The sequence below is a fragment of the Hemiscyllium ocellatum genome, chromosome 50, assembly GCF_020745735.1.
Source record: "Hemiscyllium ocellatum isolate sHemOce1 chromosome 50, sHemOce1.pat.X.cur, whole genome shotgun sequence".
Classification (NCBI taxonomy): Eukaryota; Metazoa; Chordata; class Chondrichthyes; order Orectolobiformes; family Hemiscylliidae; genus Hemiscyllium; species Hemiscyllium ocellatum.
The window spans coordinates 3,761,871-3,785,452 of NC_083450.1; the positions used below are offsets into that span (position 1 = coordinate 3,761,871).

Below are 23,582 nucleotides of genomic sequence, written 5' to 3' on the forward strand. Positions count from 1 at the left end.
CAGTGTAGAGGGAGCTTTACTCTGTATCTAACCCTGTGCTGTCCCTGTCCTGGGATTGGGGGGAACGGTGTAGAGGGAGCTTTACCCTGTATCTAACCCCATGCTGTCCCTGTCCCTGGGAGTGTTTGATGGGGGGACAGTGTAGAGGGAGCTTTACTCTGTATCTAACCCTGTGCTGTCCCTGTCCCTGGGAGTGTTTGATGGGGGACAGCGTAGAGGGAGCTTTACTCTGTATCTAACCCCATGCTGTCCCTGTCCTGGGAGTGTTTGATGGGGGACAGTGTAGAGGGAGCTTCACTCTGTATCTAACCATGTGCTGTCCCTGTCCTGGGAGTGTTTGATGGGGGGACAGTGTAGAGGGAGCGTGACTTTGTGTTGGATCCTGGATCCCTACCTCAAAGATCTGCCAAGTCCACCTCAAAGAGCGTGAAAAGAGGCCATTCAGCCCGTCCGGTCCATGCACTGGCAGCCTGAGTGGGTTGGGAGCTCTGAGGAGTTGTGGCTGGGTTTGTATAAGGGTTGGTGGGAGGGTCATGGGCCTACCCAGGGTTCTGCTGTTCCAGGGTCCTGTCCCAATCTCACTGACCTTCTGCCTCGGTCTCTCCCAGCTCGTCTGTGTGGCCAAACTGCTCGGATCTGCCCTCGACGCCTATGACCCACAGGCTCTGCAGGATAATGTGGACACCATACTCACCAACGTTTCCAGTGAGATCCTCCTCCACCTCAGGTATGTGTCCTTCACCAGGAATCCGTGTGTCCACTCCCTCAGCACTGACCCTCCCACAGCGCCCGCTCCCTCAGCACTGACCTCCGACAGTGCCCACTCCCTCAGCACTGACCCTCCGACAGAGCCCACTCCCTCAGCACTGACCCTCCGATAGTGCCCACTCCCTCAGCACTGACCCTCCGACAGTGCCCACTCCCTCAGCACTGACCCTGCGACAGTGTCCACTCCCTCAGCACTGACCCTCCGACAGTGCCCGCTCCTGCAGCACTGACCATCCGACAGTGCCCACTCCCTCAGCACTGACCTCCAACAGTGCCCACTCCCTCAGCTCTGACCATCCGACAGTGCCCACTCCCTCAGCACTGACCTCCAACAGTGCCCACTCCCTCAGCACTGACCCTCCAACAGTGCCCACTCCCTCAGCGCTGACCCTCCGACAGTGCGGCACTCCCTCAGCACTGACCCTCTGACAGTGCCCTCTCCCTCAGCGCTGACCCTCCGTCAGTGCCCACTCCCTCAGCGCTGACCCTCCGTCAGTGCCCACTCCCTCAGCACTGACCCTCCGACAGTGCGGCACTCCCTCAGCACTGACCCTCTGACAGTGCCCACTCCCTCAGCACTGACCCTCTGACAGTGCCTGCTCCCTCAGCACTGACCCTCTGACAGTGCCCACTCCCTCAGCACTGACCCTCTGACAGTGCCTGCTCCCTCAGCACTGACCCTCCGACAGTGCCCGCCCTCTGTGGTGGCAGTATCTGTCTGGATTCCCTCCTCCTATCCGGAGCCTGGACCCTGAACGCGGAGGGAAATGATTTCCGGCTGCTGGAGTCTGCTGGAGTGTCGGTTGGTGGAGGTTCCTTTGGGGTTAACTCTGCCTCTGACCGGGTCCTGCCTCCCAGACGGAAGGATTCCTGCCATTTGGCATTAGCAGTTGGTTGGTGAATGAGTTTCCATGCCAGTCTGTCTGTGTGGGGATAACTGGAGCATGGCACTGTATCCCTGCAGCAGGGAATAATGTTGGCTGGGTTTCTGAGTCTGTGTGTGAGAGAGAGTCAGAGAGAGATTGTGTTTGTCAGAGAGGGAGAGAGACAGTGTGTGTATGTATGTGTGTGTGAGTGTGTGTGTGTGTGTGTGTGAGTGAGTGTGTGTGTGTGTGAGAGTGTGAGTGAGTGTGTGTGTGTGTGTGTGAGTGTGTGTGAGTGTGTGAGTGAGTGTGTGTGAGTGTGAGTGAGTGTGTGTGTGAGTGTGTGTGTGTGTGTGTGTGTGAGTGAGTGTGTGTGTGTGTGAGAGTGTGAGTGAGTGTGTGTGTGTGTATGTATGTGTGTGTGAGTGTGTGTGTGTGTGTGTGTGTGTGTGAGTGAGTGTGTGTGTGTGTGAGAGTGTGAGTGAGTGTGTGTGTGTGTGTGTGAGTGTGTGTGAGTGTGTGAGTGAGTGTGTGTGAGTGTGAGTGAGTGTGTGTGTGTGTGTATGTATGTGTGTGTGAGTGTGTGTGTGTGTGTGTGTGTGTGTGAGTGAGTGTGTGTGTGTGTGAGAGTGTGAGTGAGTGTGTGTGTGTGTGTGTGAGTGTGTGTGAGTGTGTGAGTGAGTGTGTGTGAGTGTGAGTGAGTGTGTGTGTGTGTGTGTGTGTGAGTGTGAGTGTGTGGTGATCTGTGGGGAGTGGGGATGGTGATCGATGTGCCCTTTGTTGACAGTGAGCAGTATATCTGCCAGACCCTTGCCAGCTCGTGTACCCTTTACCTGAAGACGATGGCAGAGGCTCGGTTTGAGTTGCTGCCCCGGAGCTCCGCGATCCGAGAGTGTGTCCGTGTCGCTGCCATTCGCTGTCTGGTCAGTATCCACCTGGGAACAACCAGCCTGGCTCTGATTCCCACCCCTGTCTCCGGCCTCAACACGTCCACCCACCGTCCCCCCAGTACCTGAGAGTGGCCACAATTACAGCTCTTCACATATTGCTGGGACAGGGTAGAGGGAGCTTTACTCTGTATCTAACCCCGTGCTGTCCATGTCCTGGGAGGGTTTGATGGGGGACAGTGTAGAGGGAGCTTTACTCTGTATCTAACCTTGTGCTGTCCCTGTCCTGGGAGTGTTTGATGGGGGACAGTGTAGAGAGAGCTTTACTCTGTATCTAACCCCGTGCTGTCCCTGTCCTGGGAGTGTTTGATGGGGGGACAGTGTAGAGGGAGCTTTACTCTGTATCTAACCCCGTGCTGTCCCTGTCCCTGGGAGAGTGTGATGGGAGGGAAAGTGTAGAGGGAGCTTTACTCTGTATCTAACCCCGTGCTGTCCCTGTCCCTGGGAGAGTGTGATGGGAGGGAAAGTGTAGAGGGAGCTTTACTCTGTATCTAACCCCGTGCTGTCCCTGTCCCTGGGAGAGTGTGATGGGAGGGAGAGTGTAGAGGGAGCTTTACTCTGTATCTAACCCCGTGCTGCCCCTGTCCCTGGGAGGTGTGATGGGGGGACAGTGTAGAGGGAGCTTTACCCTGTCCCTAACCCCGTGCTGCCCCTGTCCCAGGGTGGGTGTGATGGGGGGACAGTATAGAGGGAGCTTTACCCTGTCCCTAACCCCGTGCTGCCCCTGTCCCTGGGAGTTGTGATGGGGGGACAGTGTAGAGGGAGCTTTACCCTGTCCCTAACCCCGTGCTGTCCCTGTCCCAGGGTGGGTGTGATGGGGGAGTGATGTGAGCCCTGTGTTGTTCCAGGATAAGTCGGTCTCGGAGCTGGAAGAAGCGGACCTGGCCTTCCTGGGAAGGGTGGTGTGTGAGTTTTCCGGGAATAACGTCTCCGAGCTTCAGGATGCCGCCTTCGGTGCCTCCATCCCGCAGTTCGGGAAGTGTCCACAGTTCCACGCCACCGCCCCCACCCTCCTGGCGGACAGGATCACCAGCAGTCTCGGGTCAGTCCCCCCACCCTCGGGTGCTCAAGGGTGGGATGGGGGTGGGGAATGGGTCTGTGGTGGGAGCTGGGCGGAGGTGTTTGGGGTTACAGTGGGGGGAGTGTGACAGGGGGATGGGAGCTGGGGGGTGGGGGGAGGTGTTTGGGGTTACAGTGGGTGAGTGTGACAGGGGGATGGGAGCTGGGGGGGTGGGGGGAGGTGTTTGGGTTACAGTGGGGGAAGTATGACGGGGGAGGGAGCTGGGGGGGTGGGTGGAGGTGTTTGGGTTACAGTGGGGGGAGTGTGACAGGGGGGAGGGAGCTGGGGGGGTGGGGGGAGGTGTTTGGGTTACAGTGGGGGGAGTGTGACAGGGGGATGGGAGCTGGGGGGTGGGGGGAGGTGTTTGGGGTTACAGTGGGGGGAGTGTGACAGGGGGGAGGGAGCTAGGGGGGTGGGGGGAGGTGTATGGGTTACAGTGGGGGGAGTGTGACAGGGGGGAGGGAGCTGGCGGGGTGGGGGGAGGTGTTTGGGGTTACAGTGGGAGGAGTGTGACGGGGGGAGGGAGCTGGGGGGGTGGGGAGGTGGGGGTAGGGTGAGTTTTGGAGTTGCTTGAGTGTCCTTCCCAAGTGGGCCCACTAGTTTTCATCATTTATAGAAACAATTTGGATGCAGGAATGAGAGGGATGAGGTTAGATGAGATTCCCTACAGTGTGGATACAGGCCCTTCGGCCCAACAAGTCCACACCAACCCGCCGAAGCGCAACCCACTCAGACCCACTCCCCTACAGTTACCCCTTCACCTAACACTATGGGACAATTTCCCATGGCCAATCCACCCTAACCTGTACATCCCTGGGCACTATGGGACAATTTCCCATGGGCAATCCACCCTAACCTGCACATCCCTGGACACTATGGGACAATTTCCCACGGCCAATCCACCCTAACCTGCACATCCCTGGACACTATGGGACAATTTCCCACGGCCAACCCACCCTAACCTGCACATCCCTGGACACTATGGGACAATTTCCCATGGCCAATCCACCCTAACCTGTACATCCCTGGGCACTATGGGACAATTTCCCACGGCCAACCCACCCTAACCTGCACATCCCTGGACACTATGGGACAATTTCCCATGGCCAATCCACCCTAACCTGCACATCCCTGGGCACTATGGGACAATTTCCCATGGCCAATCCACCCTAACCTGTACATCCCTGGGCACTATGGGACAATTTCCCATGGCCAACCCACCCTAACCTGCACATCCCTGGGCACTATGGGACAATTTCCCATGGCCAATCCACCCTAACCTGTACATCCCTGGGCACTATGGGACAATTTCCCATGGCCAATCCACCCTAACCTGCACATCCCTGGGCACTATGGGACAATTTCCCATGGTCAATCCACCCTAACCTGCACATCCTAACAGTCAACCCTAACAGTGGTTAGCACTGCTGCCCCACAGCGCCTGTAGACCCGGGTTCAATTTCCGACTCAGGCGACTGGCTGTGTGGAGTTTGCACATTCTCCCCGTGTCTGCGTGGGTTTCCTCCGGGTGCTCCGGTTTCCTCCCACAGTCCAAAGATGTGCGGGTCAGGTGAATTGGCCGTGCTAAATTGCCCGTAGTGTTAGGTAAGGGGTAAATGTAGGGGTATGGGTGGGTTGCGCTTCGGCGGGTCGGTGTGGACTTGTTGGGCCGAAGGGCCTGTTTCCACACTGTAAGTCTAATCTAAAAAATCCCTGGGCACTATGGGACAATTTCCCATGGCCAATCCACTCTAACTGCACATCCCTGGAGACTATGGGACAATTTCCCATGGCCAATCCACCCTAACTGCACATTCCTGGTCACTATGGGACAATTTCCCATGGCCAATCCACCCTAACCTGCACATCCCTGGGCACTATGGGACAATTCCCCATGGCCAATCCACCCTAACCTGCACATCCCTGGACACTATGGGACAATTTCCCACGGCCAATCCACCCTAACCTGCACATCTTTGGGAGGAAACTGGAGCACCCGGAGCAAACCCACACAGACACGGGGAGAATGTACAAACTCCCCCAAGACAGTCACCCGAGCAGGGAGTTGGACCTGGGTCTCTGGGGTTGTGAGGCAGCAGTGCTAACCACTGAGCCACCATGTATCTAGTAAGTTTGCAGATGATCCCAAAATTGGAGGTGTAGTGGACAGCGAAGAGGGTTACCTCAGATTACAACAGGATCTGGACCAGATGGGCCAATGGGCTGAGAAGTGGCAGATGGAGTTTAATTCAGATAAATGCGAGGTGCTGCATTTTGGGAAAGCAAATCTTAGCAGGACTTATTCACTTAATGGTAAGGTCCCAGGGAGTGTTGCTGAACAAAGAGACCTCGGAGTGCAGGTTCATAGCTCCTTGAAAGTGGAGTCGCAGGTAGATAGGATAGTGAAGGAGGCGTTTGGTATGCTTTCCTTTATTGGTCAGAGTATTGAGTACAGGAGTTGGGAGGTCATGTTGCGGCTGTACAGGACATTGGTTAGGCCACTGTTGGAATATTGTGTGCAATTCTGCTCTCCTTCCTGTCGGAAAGATGTTGTGAAACTTGAAAGGGTTCAGAAAAGATTTACAAGGATGTTGCCAGGGTTGGAGGATCTGAGCTACAGGGAGAGGCTGAACAGGCTGGGGCTGTTTTCCCTGGAGCGTCGGAGGCTGAGGGGTGACCTTATAGAGAATTACAAAATTATGAGGTGCGTGGATAGGATAAATAGACAAAGTCTTTTCCCTGGGGTTGGGGAGTCCAGAACTAGAGGGGCATAGGTTTAGGGTGAGAGGGGAAAGATATAAAAGAAACCTAAGGGGCAATGTTTTCACACAGAGGGTGGTACGGGTATGGAATGAGCTGCCAGAGGAAGTGGTGGAGGCTGGTACAGTTGCAACATTTAAGACACATTTGGATGGGTATATGAATAGGAAGGGTTTGGAGGGATATGGGCCGGGTGCTGGCAGATAGGACTAGATTGGGTTGGGATATCTGGTCGGCATGGACGGGTTGGACCGAAGGGTCTGTTTCCGTGCTGTACGTCTCTATGACTCTCTCTGTCTATCTGTCCGTATCCCTCTGTCCGTGTCTCTCTGTCTGTCTCTCTGTCTCTCTGTCTCTGTCTGTCTCTGTCTGTGTGTCTCTGTCTCTGTCTGTCTCTCTGTCTCTGTCTGTGACTCTCTCACTCTCTCAGTCTATCTGTCTCTCTCTCTCCCTCCATATGTCTCTCTCTCTCTCTGTCTCTGCCTCTCTGTCTGTCTGTCTCTCTCTGTCACTCTGTATGTGTGTCTGTCTGTCTCTCTCTCTGTCACTCTGTGTGTGTGTGTGTGTGTGTTGGGTAGGGGGTGTGGAGGGAGGGGTGAGCTGACCGTGACATAGGGCTGGGGGGTGGTGCTGGGGGAGTTGACAGTTCAGCCCGGATGGAGTGGGGCACTGCCTCCCGGGGGGAATCATTGGGCCTTTCCGAGAGGGGGAGGGGGGGTTTGACCCCCCCCTCGAGGCCTAGAGACTGAGGGTCTTCAGCCTGAGGGGAAGGCCATGCCCCGACCCCAGGGGGCAGGCCGGCTGGCACGAGGGGCCGAATGTCCGCGCGGCGTGTCCGAGGATCTCGCTGGGATCTAATGGCTCTTTGGCACCTCCCTCCTCCCCCCCCACCCTCAGGAACGCCTCGATGTGGACGAGTGAGATGGTCGCCTCGCTGGGCCCCATGGTCTCCTTCCTGGACAAAGACACCCTGCAGCAGATTCCGAACACGGTGAGTCCAAAACGGACCCTCTCTCTCTCGCTCTCTCTACTGGGATCGTGCTGTGCATGGGGAGGGGGCCAGTGGCCGTCTGTTCCCTGGTGGGGGACCCCAAAGCGCTTAACGCCATGGCAGACCGCACCCTCCTCCCCGCGTGGCTGGGGTTGCGTGGGTTGGCCGGGTTTTGGGGTGGGGTGAGTGGTGTGAGGGGGGGAGGGGCATTTCACATTTGGCGCAAGCTGCCCCTCCCCCAGGCAGTGGCCAAATGTCATGGTATTGTGGGCACGTCCAATGTCACCTCGAGTACCGTCGATTGATTGTCAATAAACTTCAAGATATCTGGCTCAATTCTGATCCAAATATCCACTGCCCCTGGCACTCTAGCACATAACAAACAGGAACAGGGGCTGAAACAGTTCCTGGTAGACCCCAGGGAGTGATGTGGAGCAGAGGGACCCAGGGGTGCAGGGACATAATTCTTTGAAGTTTGTGTCACGAGGGAGGGATGGTTAAGAAGGTGTATAGCACGCTTGCCCTCATTGCTCTCACCTTTGAGTACAGGGAGTTGGGACGTCACTTTAGGGTTGTACAGGACATTGGTGAGGCCTGGTCTGGAGCACTGTGTCCAGTTCTGGCCCTGTTACGGGAAGGAGATTATTGAACTAGGGGAGGGTTCAGGAGAGATTGACCAGGATACTGCCGGGGAATGGAGGGTTTGAGGGATAAGGAGAGGCTGGGACATTTCTTTCACTGGCGTGTAGAAGGTTGAGAGGTGATCTTACAGAGACTTACGAAATCATGAGGGGTGGAGGATTAATCTCTTTTTCCCCTAGGGTGGGGGATTTCGAGACCGGGGGGGCACATTTTTAAGGAGAGAGACTTAAAGAAGACATGGGGAGGGGTGGGGGACAAATTCTTTACCCAGAGGGTGGTTCGTGTGTGGAATGAACCTCCTGAGGAAGGGACGGATGTGGGTAGAGTTATCCCAAAAGATATTTGGAAAAGGACACGAAGAGGAGAGGGTTTGGAGGGATACGGGTCAGGAGCCGGGCAGGTGGGGCTGGTCTAGTTTGGGATTGCGGGACGAAGGGTCTGTTCTCGTGATGGATGGCCCGATGACTATAAACGGGACCAGTCGATTTCGGACAGCTGGCTGGCATGGGTGTGTTGGACCGAAGGGTCTGTTCTCGTGTTGGACGGAAGAGCAAACCTGCGAATAAACTCCAAGATATCTGGCTCAATCAGACCCCCCCCAAGTTTCGGAGGTGTGTCTCAAGTCAATCTTGCTCGCGAAGGGGGTTAATGAGGGAGGGGGATAACTACCCCAGGAGGGGGGGGGAAATAGTGAGGGAGTGCTGGCAGTGAGAATACAACGTGGTGTTTTATTTGTCAGGTCGATCTGAGTCAAGTGCTTTTGAAGCTTCAGGCGTTGCAGGGTCCAGCAGCGTCGTCGGAATTCCAGACAGGTTTCAGTCTCACCGTGATCACCGTCACCGTCTTCAACAGGCTGGTGCAGCCAACGGCTGAGGGGAACACTCAACGCAGGAGGAGGGCAGGTACCAGCACCACCAGGCTCCCCCACCCCCGAGGGAGAACCCCGCAACGTTTGTTGGGGGAGGGGAGGGGGAGGGGGGAACGGGCTGTGCAGACGTGACCCCCTACCTCACCCCCCCACCTCTCATGGTCGATCAGTAACCCCGGGAGATGGATCCAATCCGACACACTCCCTCACCATCGGGACGGCCAGAGACTCGAGAGAGCCTCGCACTCAGAGTCACTCATTCCCCACACCCCCCTCCCTATCTCTGTCACCCCCTCCAGCCCCTACACCCCCTCCCTATCCCTGTCACCCCCTCCAGCCCCTACACCCCCTCCCTATCCCTGTCACCCCCTCCATCCCCCTACACCCCCTCCCTATCTCTGTCCCCTCCTCCAGCCCCGACACCCCCTCTCTATCTCTGTCCCCTCCTCCAGCCCCGACACCCCCTCCCTATCTCTGTCCCCTCCTCCAGCCCCTACACCCCCTCCCTATCTCCGTCACCCCCTCCAGCCCCTACACCCCCTCCCTATCTCCGTCACACCCTCCAGTCCCTACACCCCCTCCCTATCTCTGTCACCCCCTCCAGCCCCTACACCCCCTCCCTATCTCCGTCACCCCCTCCAGCCCCTACACCCCCTCCCTATCTCCGTCACCCCCTCCAGCCCCTACACCCCCTCCCTATCCCTGTCACCCCCTCCAGCCCCTACACCCCCTCCCTATCCCTGTCACCCCCTCCAGCCCCTACACCCCCTCCCTATCCCTGTCCCCCCCCTCCCTATCCCTGTCACCCCCCCAGTCCCCCACACCCCCTCCCTATCCCTGTCACCCCCATCAGCCCTACACCCCCTCCCTATCTCTGTCACCCCCTCCAGCCCCTACACCCCCTCCCTATCCCTGTCACCTTTGACCCTTTGAGATCTCCTCCATTTCCCTCGCTGTGATGTTGGAGGAGATGGGTGGGGGAGTGGGGGGGGGCGGGAGGGGGATGGGGGAGTGGGGGGGGTGCGGGAGGGGGATGGGGGTGTCTGTGGCTGTTTGGGGGTGTCCTGAGCACAGGGATTCCTTACCTGAAAGTCTCTGGCCCTCTCCGTCTCTCGTGAGCGTCTCCTGTTGCAGAGACCCCCGGGGTGTGGTGAGCTGATGTGCGTCGTTGGGAAGCCCCCCCACTCTCTCTCTCCGCCCCCCCCCCAAACCCCCTATTAACCGGTGTCTCCCGTCTGTTACAGCGTCGTGCAAGGTGACCCCTAGCTCTGATAAGATCCACGAGCTGGGACAAGCCAACAGTTTGTGGTCAGCAGAGCAGCTGTCCTGTATCAGCACCGAGACCTTCAGTGACAGTATCGGGGTCCTGGGCTCCGTCCTTGGCTTTTCACCAGAACAGCGCTCGGTCCTGACCGACAAAGCCATCGAGGTACCCTATCCCACCACGGGGCAAGGGCACGCAGCCCCTCCTCTGCTCTCCCGAACCCTTGGCCCCCTGGATCACCTGGACCACCATCAGGGAGAGAGGGGGAGGGTGGGTGGGGGGGAGCATCTATTCCTGATGCGCGGAGTTGGTTCCTGCGTGGACTGAACTTGCTGAGGAAGGGGTAGGGACGGGGACAGTTACGATGTTTAAGAGAGACATGGATAAGGACGTGAAGAGTGAAGGGTTTCGAGGGAAATGGGCCAGGCTCAGGCAGGTGGGACCGGTTAGACTGAGGGGCATTTTAGATGTTGCATGATTTTATAATCTCAACTCCCCTCCATTCTACACCCCCTCCCTATCTCTGTCACCCCCTCCAGCCCCTACACCCCCTCCCTATCTGTCACCCCCTCCAGCCCCTACACCCCCTCCCTATCTCTGTCACCCCCTCCAGCCCCTACACTCCCTCCCTATCTCTGTCATCCTGTCCAGCCCCTACACCCCCTCCCTATCTCTGTCACCCCCTCCAGCCCCCTACAACCCCTCCCTATCTCTGTCACCCCCCTCCAGCCCCTACACCCCCTCCCTATCTCTGTCACCCCCTCCAGCCCCTAAACCCCCTCCCTATCTCTGTCACCCCCTCCAGCCCCCTACCTATCTCTGTCACCCCCTCCAGCCCCTACACCCCCTCCCTATCTGTCACCCCCTCCAGCCCCTACACCCCCTCCCTATCTCTGTCACCCCCTCCAGCCCCTACACTCCCTCCCTATCTCTGTCATCCTGTCCAGCCCCTACACCCCCTCCCTATCTCTGTCACCCCCTCCAGCCCCCTACAACCCCTCCCTATCTCTGTCACCCCCCTCCAGCCCCTACACCCCCTCCCTATCTCTGTCACCCCCTCCAGCCCCTAAACCCCCTCCCTATCTCTGTCACCCCCTCCAGCCCCCTACCTATCTCTGTCACCCCCTCCAGCCCCTACACCCCCTCCCTATCTCTGTCACCCCCTCCAGCCCCTACACCCCCTACCTATCTCTGTCACCCCCTCCAGCCCCTACACCCCCCTCCCTATCTCTGTCACCCCCTCCAGCCCCTACACCCCCTCCCTTTCTCTGTCACCCCCTCCAGCCCCCTACACCCCCCTCCCTTTCTCTGTCACCCCCTCCAGCCCCCTACACCCCCCTCCCTATCTCTGTCCCCCCCCCCCTCCAGGTAGTCTCGGATTGGGGGCGTCCTGGATGGGTGGGGTGTGTGAGTGAGTGAGAATGGGGTGTGTGGTTTTTCAGGTCTGGCTGGGGGCCTTCCCCTCCCTGTGAGTTGAGGGGAAGGGTCCCCCCTTCACGTCTCACGGAGTCAGAGAAACAGTCCCTTCAGCCTGGCCAGGGCATCGGCCTAAACTAAAAACCCAGCCCCACCCTCCTGCTCCTGGCCCAGATCCCTCCCACCCTTGTCTGTCTTTGTTCTTCTCCAAGTGTCTGCTTAACGTTGTATCTGTCCCCATACCCAGCCCTTCCTCAGGAAGGTCATTCCACACGCGATCCTTTGAGCATGTTGGCTGTTTCACCGTCATCGGGAAGTGAGGTGTTGTGATGACCCATCTGTTTGTTGTAGGCCTGGGGAGCACCAGCCACTTTTTCCCAGAGCGAAATCGCCAGTCTCCAATATCTCCTCAGCGCCCTGTCTGTCAGTGACTTGGAGACGATGGATCTGAGCTCCCTCGATAACCTGGACAGCGTTGCGGGGTGTCCTTCCTGGACGCAAGACCAGGTAATGCTGCAAACGTCCCTCAAAGAGCACGGCCAGAACCCTCCAAGGCTAACCCTGAGCTCTCAAAATGCTTCAACCGATCCCAAAGAAAGCCATGTTTGATTTGAATTGAGTTATTATGGCCCCGCGTTACAGTGAGAAGCTTTGTTTTCCGTGTGGTTCAAGCAGGTCCTGCTGTACCGTCAAGGGAGCGAGGAATATAATGTTACAGATAGAGAGCAGATTCAGCGTTAGGGTTAAAATTTGACAGGTCCACTGAAAGGTCAGGGAGGGAGGGAGGGAGGGGATGGGGGTGGGGAAGCTGTTCCTGCATTTGTTGGTGCGTGTTTTCCAGCTTGTGCTGGGATGGAAGGGGGGAGGAAGCGATCCTAACCGGGGTGGGGAAGGGTCTTTGCTGATGTTGCCTGCCCTCCTGGGGCGGGTGGAGGTGGAGACAGTTGTCCTGGGGCTGTGTTCACAGCTCTCTGCCGTTTCTAACGTCTCCCCCCCCCCCTGCCCTTGGGGCAGAGCAGTTGCCGTGTCGGGCTGTGGTGGACCGGGATAGAATCCTCTCCCATGGTGCACGGGTCTGTCATGGACATGCTGAGGAAGGTGTGCTTGACCGACCGTCACATCAGGGTGGGTGGGCCAGGACAGAGCGTTGGCGATCATCATTCCCAGGAACCTCACCCTCTCGGCCATCTCTCCCCTCACTGATGTAGACAGGGGGGGCGTGCCCCTCCACTCTGTTTGCCGAGGTCAATCAGCAGCTCACATTGAGGGAGAGGTGATTAACTTGACACCACGTCTCTATCAGACTTCCGAATGGACCTCTGAACTCTTATTTCTGCTCTCTCTCTCTCTCTCTCTCTCTCTCTCCCAACCCCAGGGTCTCTCTCTCTCTCTCTCTCTCTCCCCCTCCCAACCCCAGGGTCTCTCTCTCTCTCTCTCCCTCCCTCCCAACCCCAGGGTGTCTCTCTCTCTTTCTCTCCCTCCCAACCCCAGGGTGTCTCTCTCTCTTTCTCTCCCTCCCAACCCCAGGGTGTCTCTCTCTCTCTCTCTCTCCCTCCTAACCCCAGGGTGTCTCTCTCTCTCTCCCTTCCAACCCCAGGGTGTCTCTCTCTCTCTCCCTTCCAACCCCAGGGTGTCTCTCTCTCTCTCTCTCTCCCTCTCCCTCCCAACCCCAGGGTGTCTCACTCTCTCTCTCCCTCCCAACCCCAGGGTCTCTCTCTCTCTCTCTCTCCCTCCCAACCCCAGGGTGTCTCTCTCTCTCTCTCTCTCCCCCTCCCAACCCCAGGGTATCTCTCTCTCTCTCTCTCTCCCTCCCAACCCCAGGGTCTCTCTCTCTCTCTCTCTCCCCCTCCCAACCCCAGGGTATCTCTCTCTCTCTCTCTCTCCCTCCCAACCCCAGGGTCTCTCTCTCTCTCTCTCTCCCTCTCCCTCCCAACCCCAGGGTGTCTCACTCTCTCTCTCTCTCCCTCCCAACCCCAGGGTCTCTCTCTCTCTCCCCCTCCCAACCCCAGGGTCTCTCTCTCTCTCTCTCTGCGAGTGGGTAATGATTTGCCATGGCAGATTTGGCTCCAATGATTAGCCACTGCCCGTTCTCCACCAGCGTTTCTCCACTGGGCTCGTTTGACCTCTAAAGGCCGTTTACCACCCGAAATATGTATATGTACTGATCGTTTTCCCTCCCGCCTGGTCTACGTAGGTCAGGAAGTCACACACAACCCAAAACAATGATCATTTTTAAAGCATAATCAGGCTGGGTGTTGTACTGACGAGTTGTTCCAACTGCAGCAATATGTCTGTACGTACTTTGTGCCAAATGAAACAAATAGCCCCTAATTCTAACTTCAGGGAAATATTCTCTCATCGCACTTATAGCTGCCTGGTCACAGTCACAGCGGATGTACTGTGGTCTGGGATTAGGTAGCAAGGGCTTCACCATTTCTAATCTGTAAACATCCACTGGACGCTGCTTATTTGGAGCAGTATGTACAATATTAGAAGAAGTCCTTTTTGCTAAAATACAAAATACCTGAGCGAACACCTATCGGAAAGATGTTGTGAAACTTGAAAGGGTTCAGAAACGATTTACAGGGATGTTGCCAGGGTCGGAGGGTGTGAGCGACAGGGAGAGGCTGAATGTACCATCCACAAACCAGGTGGATTCTGCTAAATGATGTATCCAAGATTCCTGACCAAATATTATTGTACAATTACTTCCTTGACCACTGTCCGCCACAAGAAATATTTCTTCTGCTCCGTTATCCGGCTTGTACACTTTGTATATAACTGGAATCACCAAACGCTGAAGATAAGTCAGGCGCTAAACTACTATCATTCCTATTTTGGTCGAATTATTTTCGTCACGCTGCCTGTCGTCGGTAATGATGCTCGGACTGACTGAGGGACACCAGCTACACATTCGTTAATAAGAACACGAGGTACTGCCTGCGGTTCTTCTGCACGACGTTTTAAGCTTGTTTTCAGATTTGCAACGTGGACGCTTGTAGCAGAAGGCGAGTGTGCGTCTCCATTTATTGCTTTTATCGCACTCGGTGCGGACCCGTCCATTACATCGGCCCCTTTGTTCACATCGCCAAAACTTCATACTTGAATCACTCTTGGATAGTTTTAGCAAAAACATATATAGAACCCTTGTGGTAAAACGCCTTAATTCCACGTTTACTAATAATTTCTGTTTCCACTTTGAAGACTGTGAGGGTGAATGAGAGAAAAAAAATACAAGCTTTAAAAAAAAACTCTCCTGTTACGAAAATAAGTTGTGACTGAAATACTTCAGACTTCTCTCAAATCTAATATCAATCTCCTTTCCTTGCGCACCTTCTCTGCAGCCATTTCTTAGTTTCTGGGTTGTATCACCTTTGTGCTGTTATTTATCTGAAACAGCATGAAAAACATATCTCAGACCTGACAACAATAAATCAAACTCTGATGATCTGGGGAGTGTTGCTGAACCAAGAGACCTTGGAGTGCAGGTTCATAGCTCCTTGAAAGTGGAGTCGCAGGTAGATAGGATAGTGAAGGCGGCGTTTGGTATGCTTTCCTTTATTGGTCAGAGTGTTGAGTACAGGAGTTGGGAGGTCATGTTGCGGCTGTACAGGACATTGGTTAGGGCCACTGTTGGAATATTGCGTGCAATTCTGGTCTCCTTCCTATCGGAAAGATGTTGTGAAACTTGAAAGGGTTCAGAAAAGATTTACAAGGATGTTGCCAGGGTTGGAGGATCTGAGCTACAGGGAGAGGCTGAACAGGCTGGGGCTGTTTTCCCTGGAGCGTCGGAGGCTGAGGGGTGACCTTATAGAGGTTTACAAAATTATGAGGGGCATGGATAGGGTAAATAGGCAAAGTCTTTTCCCTGGGGTCGGGGAGTCCAGAACTAGAGGGGCATAGGGTTAGGGTGAGAGGGGAAAGATATAAAAGAGACCGAAGGGGCAACTTTTTCACACAGAGGGTGGTACGTGTATGGAATGAGCTGCCAGAGGATGTGGTGGAGGCTGGTACAATGACAACATTTAAGAGGCATCTGGATGGGCATATGAATTAGATAGGGGCCAAATGCTGGCAAATGAGACGAGATTAGGTTCCGATATCTGGTCAGCATGGAATGGTTGGGCCGAAGAGTCTGTCCCCATGCTGTATCGCTCGGTGACTCTATGGGTCAGTATGGAATGGTTGGGCCGAAGGGTCTATCCCCGTGCTGTATCGCTGGTGTGGGTGCAGTGGGGGTTGGTGTGGGTGCGGTGGGAGTTGGTGTGGGTGCGGTTGGGGTTGGTGTGGGTGCGGTTGGGGTTGGTGTGGGTGCAGTGGGGGTTGGTGAGCGAGCCAGTCTCCTCCTGGTATACCTGGTGTGTGTTCTCTTGCAGAGGAGGGCGGTGTTGGAACGTTACCTGGAGCTGAACGGCCTGACCGCGGCCAGGCTGAATGCCGTTGAGCTGAGTGGGCTCGGCAACTTCCTGTGTGCGATGAATGCTTCTCAGATCAACGCGCTACAGGGGGACGCGATCAAGTGAGTTACCCACCCACACCCGGACTCTCCCGTCTTCCCAGTTCCTGTTCCCTGGACTCTCCCATCTTCCCAGTGCATGTTCCCCGGACTCTCCCATCTTCCCAGTGCCTGTTTCCCGGACTCTCCCGCCTTCCCAGTGCCTGTTTCCGGACTCTCCCGCCTTCCCAGTGCCTGTTTCCGGACTCTCCCGTCTTCCCAGTGCCTGTTCCCCGGACTCTCCCATCTTCCCAGTGCCTGTTCCCCGGACTCTCCCGCCTTCCCAGTGCCTGTTTCCGGACTCTCCCGTCTTCCCAGTGCCTGTTCCCCGGACTCTCCCATCTTCCCAGTGCCTGTTTCCCCGACTCTCCCGCCTTCCCAGTGCCTGTTCCCCGGACTCTCCCATCTTCCCAGTGCCTGTTCCCCGGACTCTCCCGCCTTCCCAGTGCCTGTTTCCCGGACTCTCCCGCCTTCCCAGTGCCTGTTCCCCGGACTCTCCCATCTTCCCAGTGCCTGTTCCCCGGACTCTCCCGCCTTCCCAGTGCCTGTTTCCCGGACTCTCCCGCCTTCCCAGTGCCTGTTCCCCGGACTCTCCCGCCTTCCCAGTGCCTGTTTCCGGACTCTCCCATCTTCCCAGTGCCTGTTTCCGGACTCTCCCGCCTTCCCAGTGCCTGTTCCCCGGACTCTCCCATCTTCCCAGTGCCTGTTCCACGGACTCTCCCGCCTTCCCAGTGCCTGTTTCCGGACTCTCCCGCCTTCCCAGTGCCTGTTCCCCGGACTCTCCCGCCTTCCCAGTGCCTGTTTCCCGGACTCTCCCGCCTTCCCAGTGCATGTTTCCCGGACTCTCCCGCCTTCCCAGTGTCTGTTTCCGGACTCTCCCGCCTTCCCAGTGCATGTTTCCCGGACTCACCCGCCTTCCCAGTGTCTGTTTCCGGACTCTCCCGCCTTCCCAGTGCCTGTTCCCCGGACTCTCCGGCCTTCCCAGTGCCTGTTTCCGGATTATCCCATCTTCCCATTGCCTGTTTCCCGGACTCTCCCATCTTCCCAGTTCCTGTTCCCCGGACTCTCCCGCCTTCCCAGTTCCTGTTCCCCGGACTCTCCCGCCTTCCCAGTGCCTGTTCCCCGGACTCTCCCACCTTCCCAGTGCCTGTTTCTGGACTCTCCCGCCTTCCCAGTGCCTGTTTCCGGACTCTCCCATCTTCCCAGTGCCTGTTTCCGGACTCTCCCGCCTTCCCAGTGCCTGTTCCCCAGACTCTCCCATCTTCCCAGTGCCTGTTCCACGGACTCTCCCGCCTTCCCAGTGCCTGTTTCCGGACTCTCCCGCCTTCCCAGTGCCTGTTCCCCGGACTCTCCCGCCTTCCCAGTGCATGTTTCCCGGACTCTCCCGCCTTCCCAGTGTCTGTTTCCGGACTCTCCCGCCTTCCCAGTGCATGTTTCCCGGACTCACCCGCCTTCCCAGTGTCTGTTTCCGGACTCTCCCGCCTTCCCAGTGCCTGTTCCCCGGACTCTCCCGCCTTCCCAGTGCCTGTTTCCGGATTATCCCATCTTCCCATTGCCTGTTTCCCGGACTCTCCCATCTTCCCAGTTCCTGTTCCCCGGACTCTCCCGCCTTCCCAGTGCCTGTTCCCCGGACTCTCCCGCCTTCCCAGTGCCTGTTTCCGGACTCTCCCACCTTCCCAGTGCCAGTTTCCGGACTCTCCCACCTTCCCAGTGCCTCTTCCCCGGACTCTCCTACCTTCCCAGTGCCTGTTTCCGGACTCTCCCGCCTTCCCAGTGCCTGTTCCCCGGACTCTCCCGCCTTCCCAGTGCCTGTTTCCGGACTCTCCCGCCTTCCCAGTGCCTGTTCCCCGGACTCTCCCGCCTTCCCAGTGCCTGTTCCCCGGACTCTCCCATCTTCCCTGTGCCTGTTTCCCGGACTCTCCCATCTTCCCAGTGCCTGTTCCCCGGACTCTCCCGCCTTCCCAGTGCCTGTTTCCGGACTCTCCCGCCTTCCCAGTGCCTGTTCCCCGGACTCTCCCGCCTTCCCAGTGCCTGTTCCCCAGACTCTCCCGCCTTCCCAGTGCCTGTTTCCGGACTCTCCCACCTTCCCAGTGCCTGTTTCCGGACTCTCCCGCCTTCCCAGTGTCTGTTCCCCGGACTCTCCCACCTTCCCAGTGCCTGTTCCCCGGACTCTCCCGCCTTCCCAGTGCCTGTTCCCCGGACTCTCCCGCCTTCCCAGTGTCTGTTTCCAGACTCTCCCGCCTTCCCAGTGTCTGTTTCCCGGACTCTCCCGCCTTCCCAGTGTCTGTTTCCGGACTCTCCCGCCTTCCCAGTGTCTGTTTCCCGGACTCTCCCGCCTTTCCAGTGTCTGTTTCCGGACTCTCCCGCCTTCCCAGTGCCTGTTTCCCGGACTCTTCCGCCTTCCAAGTGTCTGTTTCCGGACTCTCCCATCTTCCCAGTTCCTGTTCCCCGGACTCTCCCACCTTCCCAGTGTCTGTTTCCGGACTCTCCCGCCTTCCCAGTTCCTGTTCCCCGGACTCTCCCGCCTTCCCAGTTCCTGTTCCCCGGATTCTCCCATCTTCCCAGTGCCTGTTCCCCGGACTCTCCCGCCTTCCCAGTGCCTGTTTCCCGGACTCTCCCATCTTCCCAGTGCCTGTTTCCGGACTCTCCCATCTTCCCAGTGCCTGTTCCCCGGACTCTCCCGCCTTCCCAGTGCCTGTTTCCGGACTCTCCCGCCTTCCCAGTGCCTGTTCCCCGGACTCTCCCGCCTTCCCAGTTCCTGTTCCCCGGATTCTCCCATCTTCCCAGTGCCTGTTCCCCGGACTCTCCCGCCTTCCCAGTGCCTGTTTCCCGGACTCTCCCATCTTCCCAGTGCCTGTTTCCGGACTCTCCCATCTTCCCAGTGCCTGTTCCCCGGACTCTCCCGCCTTCCCAGTGCCTGTTTCCGGACTCTCCCGCCTTCCCAGTGCCTGTTCCCCGGACTCTCCCATCTTCCCAGTGCCTGTTCCCCGGACTCTCCCGCCTTCCCAGTGCCTGTTTCCCGGACTCTCCCACCTTCCCAGTGCCTGTTTCCGGACTCTCCCGCCTTCCCAGTGCCTGTTCCCCGGACTCTCCCGCCTTCCCAGTTCCTGTTCCCCGGACTCTCCCGCCTTCCCAGTGCCTGTTTCCGGACTCTCCCGCCTTCCCAGTGCCTGTTCCCCGGACTCTCCCATCTTCCCAGTGCCTGTTCCCCGGACTCTCCCGCCTTCCCAGTGCCTGTTTCCCGGACTCTCCCACCTTCCCAGTGCCTGTGCCCCGGACTCTCCCGCCTTCCCAGTGCCTGTTCCCCGGACTCTCCCTTCTTCCCAGTGCCTGTTCCCCGGACTCTCCCTTCTTCCCAGTGCCTGTTCCCCGGACTCTCCCGCCTTCCCAGTGCCTGTTCCCCGGACTCTCCCGCCTTCCCAGTTCCTGTTCCCCGGATTCTCCCATCTTCCCAGTGCCTGTTCCCCGGACTCTCCCGCCTTCCCAGTGCCTGTTTCCGGACTCTCCCATCTTCCCAGTGCCTGTTCCCCGGACTCTCCCGCCTTCCCAGTGCCTGTTTCCGGACTCTCCCGCCTTCCCAGTGCCTGTTTCCCGGACTCTCCCATCTTCCCAGTGCCTGTTCCCCGGACTCTCCCGCCTTCCCAGTGCCTGTTCCCCGGACTCTCCCGCCTTCCCAGTGCCTGTTTCCGGACTCTCCCGCCTTCCCAGTGCCTGTTCCCCGGACTCTCCCATCTTCCCAGTGCCTGTTTCCCGGACTCTTCCGCCTTCCCAGTGCCTGTTCCCCGGACTCTCCCATCTTCCCAGTGCCTGTTTCCCGGACTCTCCCATCTTCCCAGTGCCTGTTCCCCGGACTCTCCCGCCTTCCCAGTGCCTGTTCCCCGGACTCTCCCGCCTTCCCAGTGTCTGTTTCCAGACTCTCCCGCCTTCCCAGTGTCTGTTTCCCGGACTCTCCCGCCTTCCCAGTGTCTGTTTCCGGACTCTCCCGCCTTTCCAGTGTCTGTTTCCGGACTCTCCCGCCTTCCCAGTGCCTGTTTCCGGACTCTCTCACCTTCCCAGTGCCTGTTCCCCGGACTCTCCCGCCTTCCCAGTGTCTGTTTCCGGACTCTCCCGCCTTCCCAGTGCCTGTTTCCCGGACTCTCCCGCCTTCCAAGTGTCTGTTTCCGGACTCTCCCATCTTCCCAGTTCCTGTTCCCCGGACTCTCCCGCCTTTCCAGGGTCTGTTTCCGGACTCTCCCGCCTTTCCAGTGTCTGTTTCCGGACTCTCCCGCCTTCCCAGTGCCTGTTTCCGGACTCTCTCACCTTCCCAGTGCCTGTTCCCTGGACTCTCCCGCCTTCCCAGTGTCTGTTTCCGGACTCTCCCGCCTTCCCAGTGTCTGTTTCCCGGACTCTCCCGCCTTCCCAGTGCCTGTTTCCGGACTCTCCCGCCTTCCCAGTGTCTGTTTCCCGGACTCTCCCGCCTTCCCAGTGCCTGTTTCCGGACTCTCCCGCCTTCCCAGTGCCTGTTCCCCGGACTCTCCCGCCTTCCCAGTGTCTGTTTCCGGACTCTCCCGCCTTCCCAGTGCCTGTTCCCCGGACTCTCCCGCCTTCCCAGTTCCTGTTCCCCGGACTCTCCCGCCTTCCCAGTGCCTGTTCCCCGGACTCTCCCGCCTTCCCAGTGCCTGTTCCCCGGACTCTCCCGCCTTCCCAGTGCCTGTTCCCCGGACTCTCCCGCCTTCCCAGTGCCTGTTTCCCGGACTCTCCCGCCTTCCCAGTGCCTGTTCCCCGGACTCTCCCGCCTTCCCAGTTCCTGTTCCCCGGACTCTCCCGCCTTCCCAGTGCCTGTTCCCCGGACTCTCCCGCCTTCCCAGTGCCTGTTCCCCGGACTCTCCCGCCTTCCCAGTTCCTGTTCCCTGGATTCTCCCATCTTCCCAGTGCCTGTTCCCCGGACTCTCCCGCCTTCCCAGTGCCTGTTTCCCGGACTCTCCCATCTTCCCAGTGCCTGTTTCCGGACTCTCCCATCTTCCCAGTGCCTGTTCCCCGGACTCTCCCGCCTTCCCAGTGCCTGTTTCCGGACTCTCCCGCCTTCCCAGTGCCTGTTCCCCGGACTCTCCCATCTTCCCAGTGCCTGTTTCCCGGACTCTCCCGCCTTCCCAGTGCCTGTTCCCCGGACTCTCCCATCTTCCCAGTGCCTGTTCCCCGGACTCTCCCACCTTCCCAGTGCCTGTTCCCCGGACTCTCCCGCCTTCCCAGTGCCTGTTCCCCGGACTCTCCCGCCTTCCCAGTTCCTGTTCCCCGGACTCTCCCGCCTTCCCAGTGCCTGTTCCCCGGACTCTCCCGCCTTCCCAGTTCCTGTTCCCCGGACTCTCCCGCCTTCCCAGTGCCTGTTCCCCGGACTCTCCCGCCTTCCCAGTGCCTGTTCCCCGGACTCTCCCGCCTTCCCAGTGCCTGTTTCCCGGACTCTCCCGCCTTCCCAGTGCCTGTTCCCCGGACTCTCCCGCCTTCCCAGTTCCTGTTCCCCGGACTCTCCCGCCTTCCCAGTGCCTGTTCCCCGGACTCTCCCGCCTTCCCAGTTCCTGTTCCCCGGACTCTCCCGCCTTCCCAGTTCCTGTTCCCTGGATTCTCCCATCTTCCCAGTGCCTGTTCCCCGGACTCTCCCGCCTTCCCAGTGCCTGTTTCCCGGACTCTCCCATCTTCCCAGTGCCTGTTTCCGGACTCTCCCATCTTCCCAGTGCCTGTTCCCCGGACTCTCCCGCCTTCCCAGTGCCTGTTTCCGGACTCTCCCGCCTTCCCAGTGCCTGTTCCCCGGACTCTCCCATCTTCCCAGTGCCTGTTTCCCGGACTCTCCCGCCTTCCCAGTGCCTGTTCCCCGGACTCTCCCATCTTCCCAGTGCCTGTTCCCCGGACTCTCCCACCTTCCCAGTGCCTGTTCCCCGGACTCTCCCACCTTCCCAGTGCCTGTTCCCCGGACTCTCCCTTCTTCCCAGTGCCTGTTCCCCGGACTCTCCCGCCTTCCCAGTGCCTGTTTCCGGACTCTCCCGCCTTCCCAGTGCCTGTTCCCCGGACTCTCCCGCCTTCCCAGTGCCTGTTCCCCGGACTCTCCCACCTTCCCAGTGCCTGTTTCTCCGGACTCTCCCATCTTCTTTGTCTTGGCGCTCCCTGTCCCACAGCCGACCTGCTCCGGTTCAGAGCTCACTCAAACCCCCGGGAAACCTCCCCCTCTTCCCTCCGGATCCCTTTCTCTGCCGTGACCTTGACCGGCCCTTACCCTGGTTTTGGAATTCCCCAGGTCAGGATCTAACCGCAGGACAGACTGACAGGGGGACAGTGTAGAGGGAGCTTTACTCTGTATCTAACCCCGTGCTGTCCCTGTCCCTCGGAGTGTTTGATGGGGGACAGTGTAGAGAGAGCTTTACTCTGTATCTAACCCCGTGCTGTCCCTGTCCCTCGGAGTGTTTGATGGGGGACAGTGTAGAGGGAGCTTTACTCTGTATCTAACCCCGTGCTGTTCCTGTCCCTGGGAGTGTTTGATGGGGGACAGTGTAGAGGGAGCTTTACTCTGTATCTAACCCCGTGCTGTCCCTGTCCTGGGAGTGTTTGATGGGGGACAGTGTAGAGGGAGCTTTACTCTGTATCTAACCCTGTGCTGTCCCTGTCCTGGGATGGGGGGACAGTGTAGAGGGAGCTTTACTCTGTATCTAACCCTGTGCTGTCCCTGTCCTGGGATGGGGGGACAGTGTAGAGGGAGCTTTACTCTGTATCTAACCCTGTGCTGTCCCTGTCCTGGGATGGGGGGACAGTGTAGAGGGAGCTTTACTCTGTATCTAACCCTGTGCTGTCCCTGTCCTGGGATGGGGGGACAGTGTAGAGGGAGCTTTACTCTGTATCTAACCCTGTGCTGTCCCTGTCCTGGGAGTGTGTGATGGGTGCGGCGCACTATAGAGAGAGCCTTCCCTCCAGTTGAAGAGTGTTGTGGGAGTTTCTCAGTGAGCAGGACTGAACTGGGTGTCGCTCTCTCTCTCTCTGTCTCTGTCTCTCAGGTTGGCCGCTGCCGGTCTGGGGAAGCTGACCTGTCCCTCCAAGACCCTGGACCTGCTGAAGGAGAAGTGTAGCACAGTCTTTGGAGGAATGAGTACCTGGAACGATTCCCAGCTTACTGAACTGGGCACCATCGTGGGTAAGGGCTAGGACTGAGGGCAACCCCACTGGCACAGAGTGGGTGAGAGCCAAAATGCACCCACCCACCTTTCTCCGCCCCCTGGGCAGCCTCCTCACCCCCCTGAGCCAAGTCTCTGTGCCACCGGGGTGCCCACCGTTCGGACCAGACCCTCTCAGATCTCGAGCTCCTCGCGCCAATCTGGTGGGCTGCGATGGTTTCCTGGCCCGCTGTTTGTTGCGTGCTCCAAGTTGCCCCTTGACACGGTGGGGAGGGGTGGTGGGGAGCTGCCACTTTGCAGGCGGACCCACAATGCCCCTCAGGGAGGGAATTCCAGGATTTTGACCCCGATGGGACGGCTGTTATTTTCCCCCGA

At 58.2% G+C, this 23,582-nt stretch overlaps 1 protein-coding gene across 4 annotated transcripts in view; it reads left to right on the forward strand.

Annotated features, from left to right (window-relative positions):
- The window catches only part of LOC132805561 (otoancorin-like), a 61,532-nt gene that overhangs the window by 34,400 nt on the left and 3,550 nt on the right, over nucleotides 1-23,582 (forward strand). For all 4 annotated transcript variants that reach the window (XM_060820681.1, XM_060820682.1, XM_060820683.1 and 1 more), the window contains 9 exons: nucleotides 609-727; nucleotides 2,419-2,554; nucleotides 3,427-3,620; nucleotides 7,296-7,389; nucleotides 8,771-8,933; nucleotides 10,144-10,328; nucleotides 11,931-12,086; nucleotides 15,956-16,098; nucleotides 23,091-23,227. In XM_060820681.1, the coding sequence (XP_060676664.1) occupies nucleotides 609-727; nucleotides 2,419-2,554; nucleotides 3,427-3,620; nucleotides 7,296-7,389; nucleotides 8,771-8,933; nucleotides 10,144-10,328; nucleotides 11,931-12,086; nucleotides 15,956-16,098; nucleotides 23,091-23,227 (1,327 nt within the window). The remainder of the gene's footprint in view (nucleotides 1-608; nucleotides 728-2,418; nucleotides 2,555-3,426; nucleotides 3,621-7,295; nucleotides 7,390-8,770; nucleotides 8,934-10,143; nucleotides 10,329-11,930; nucleotides 12,087-15,955; nucleotides 16,099-23,090; nucleotides 23,228-23,582) is intronic.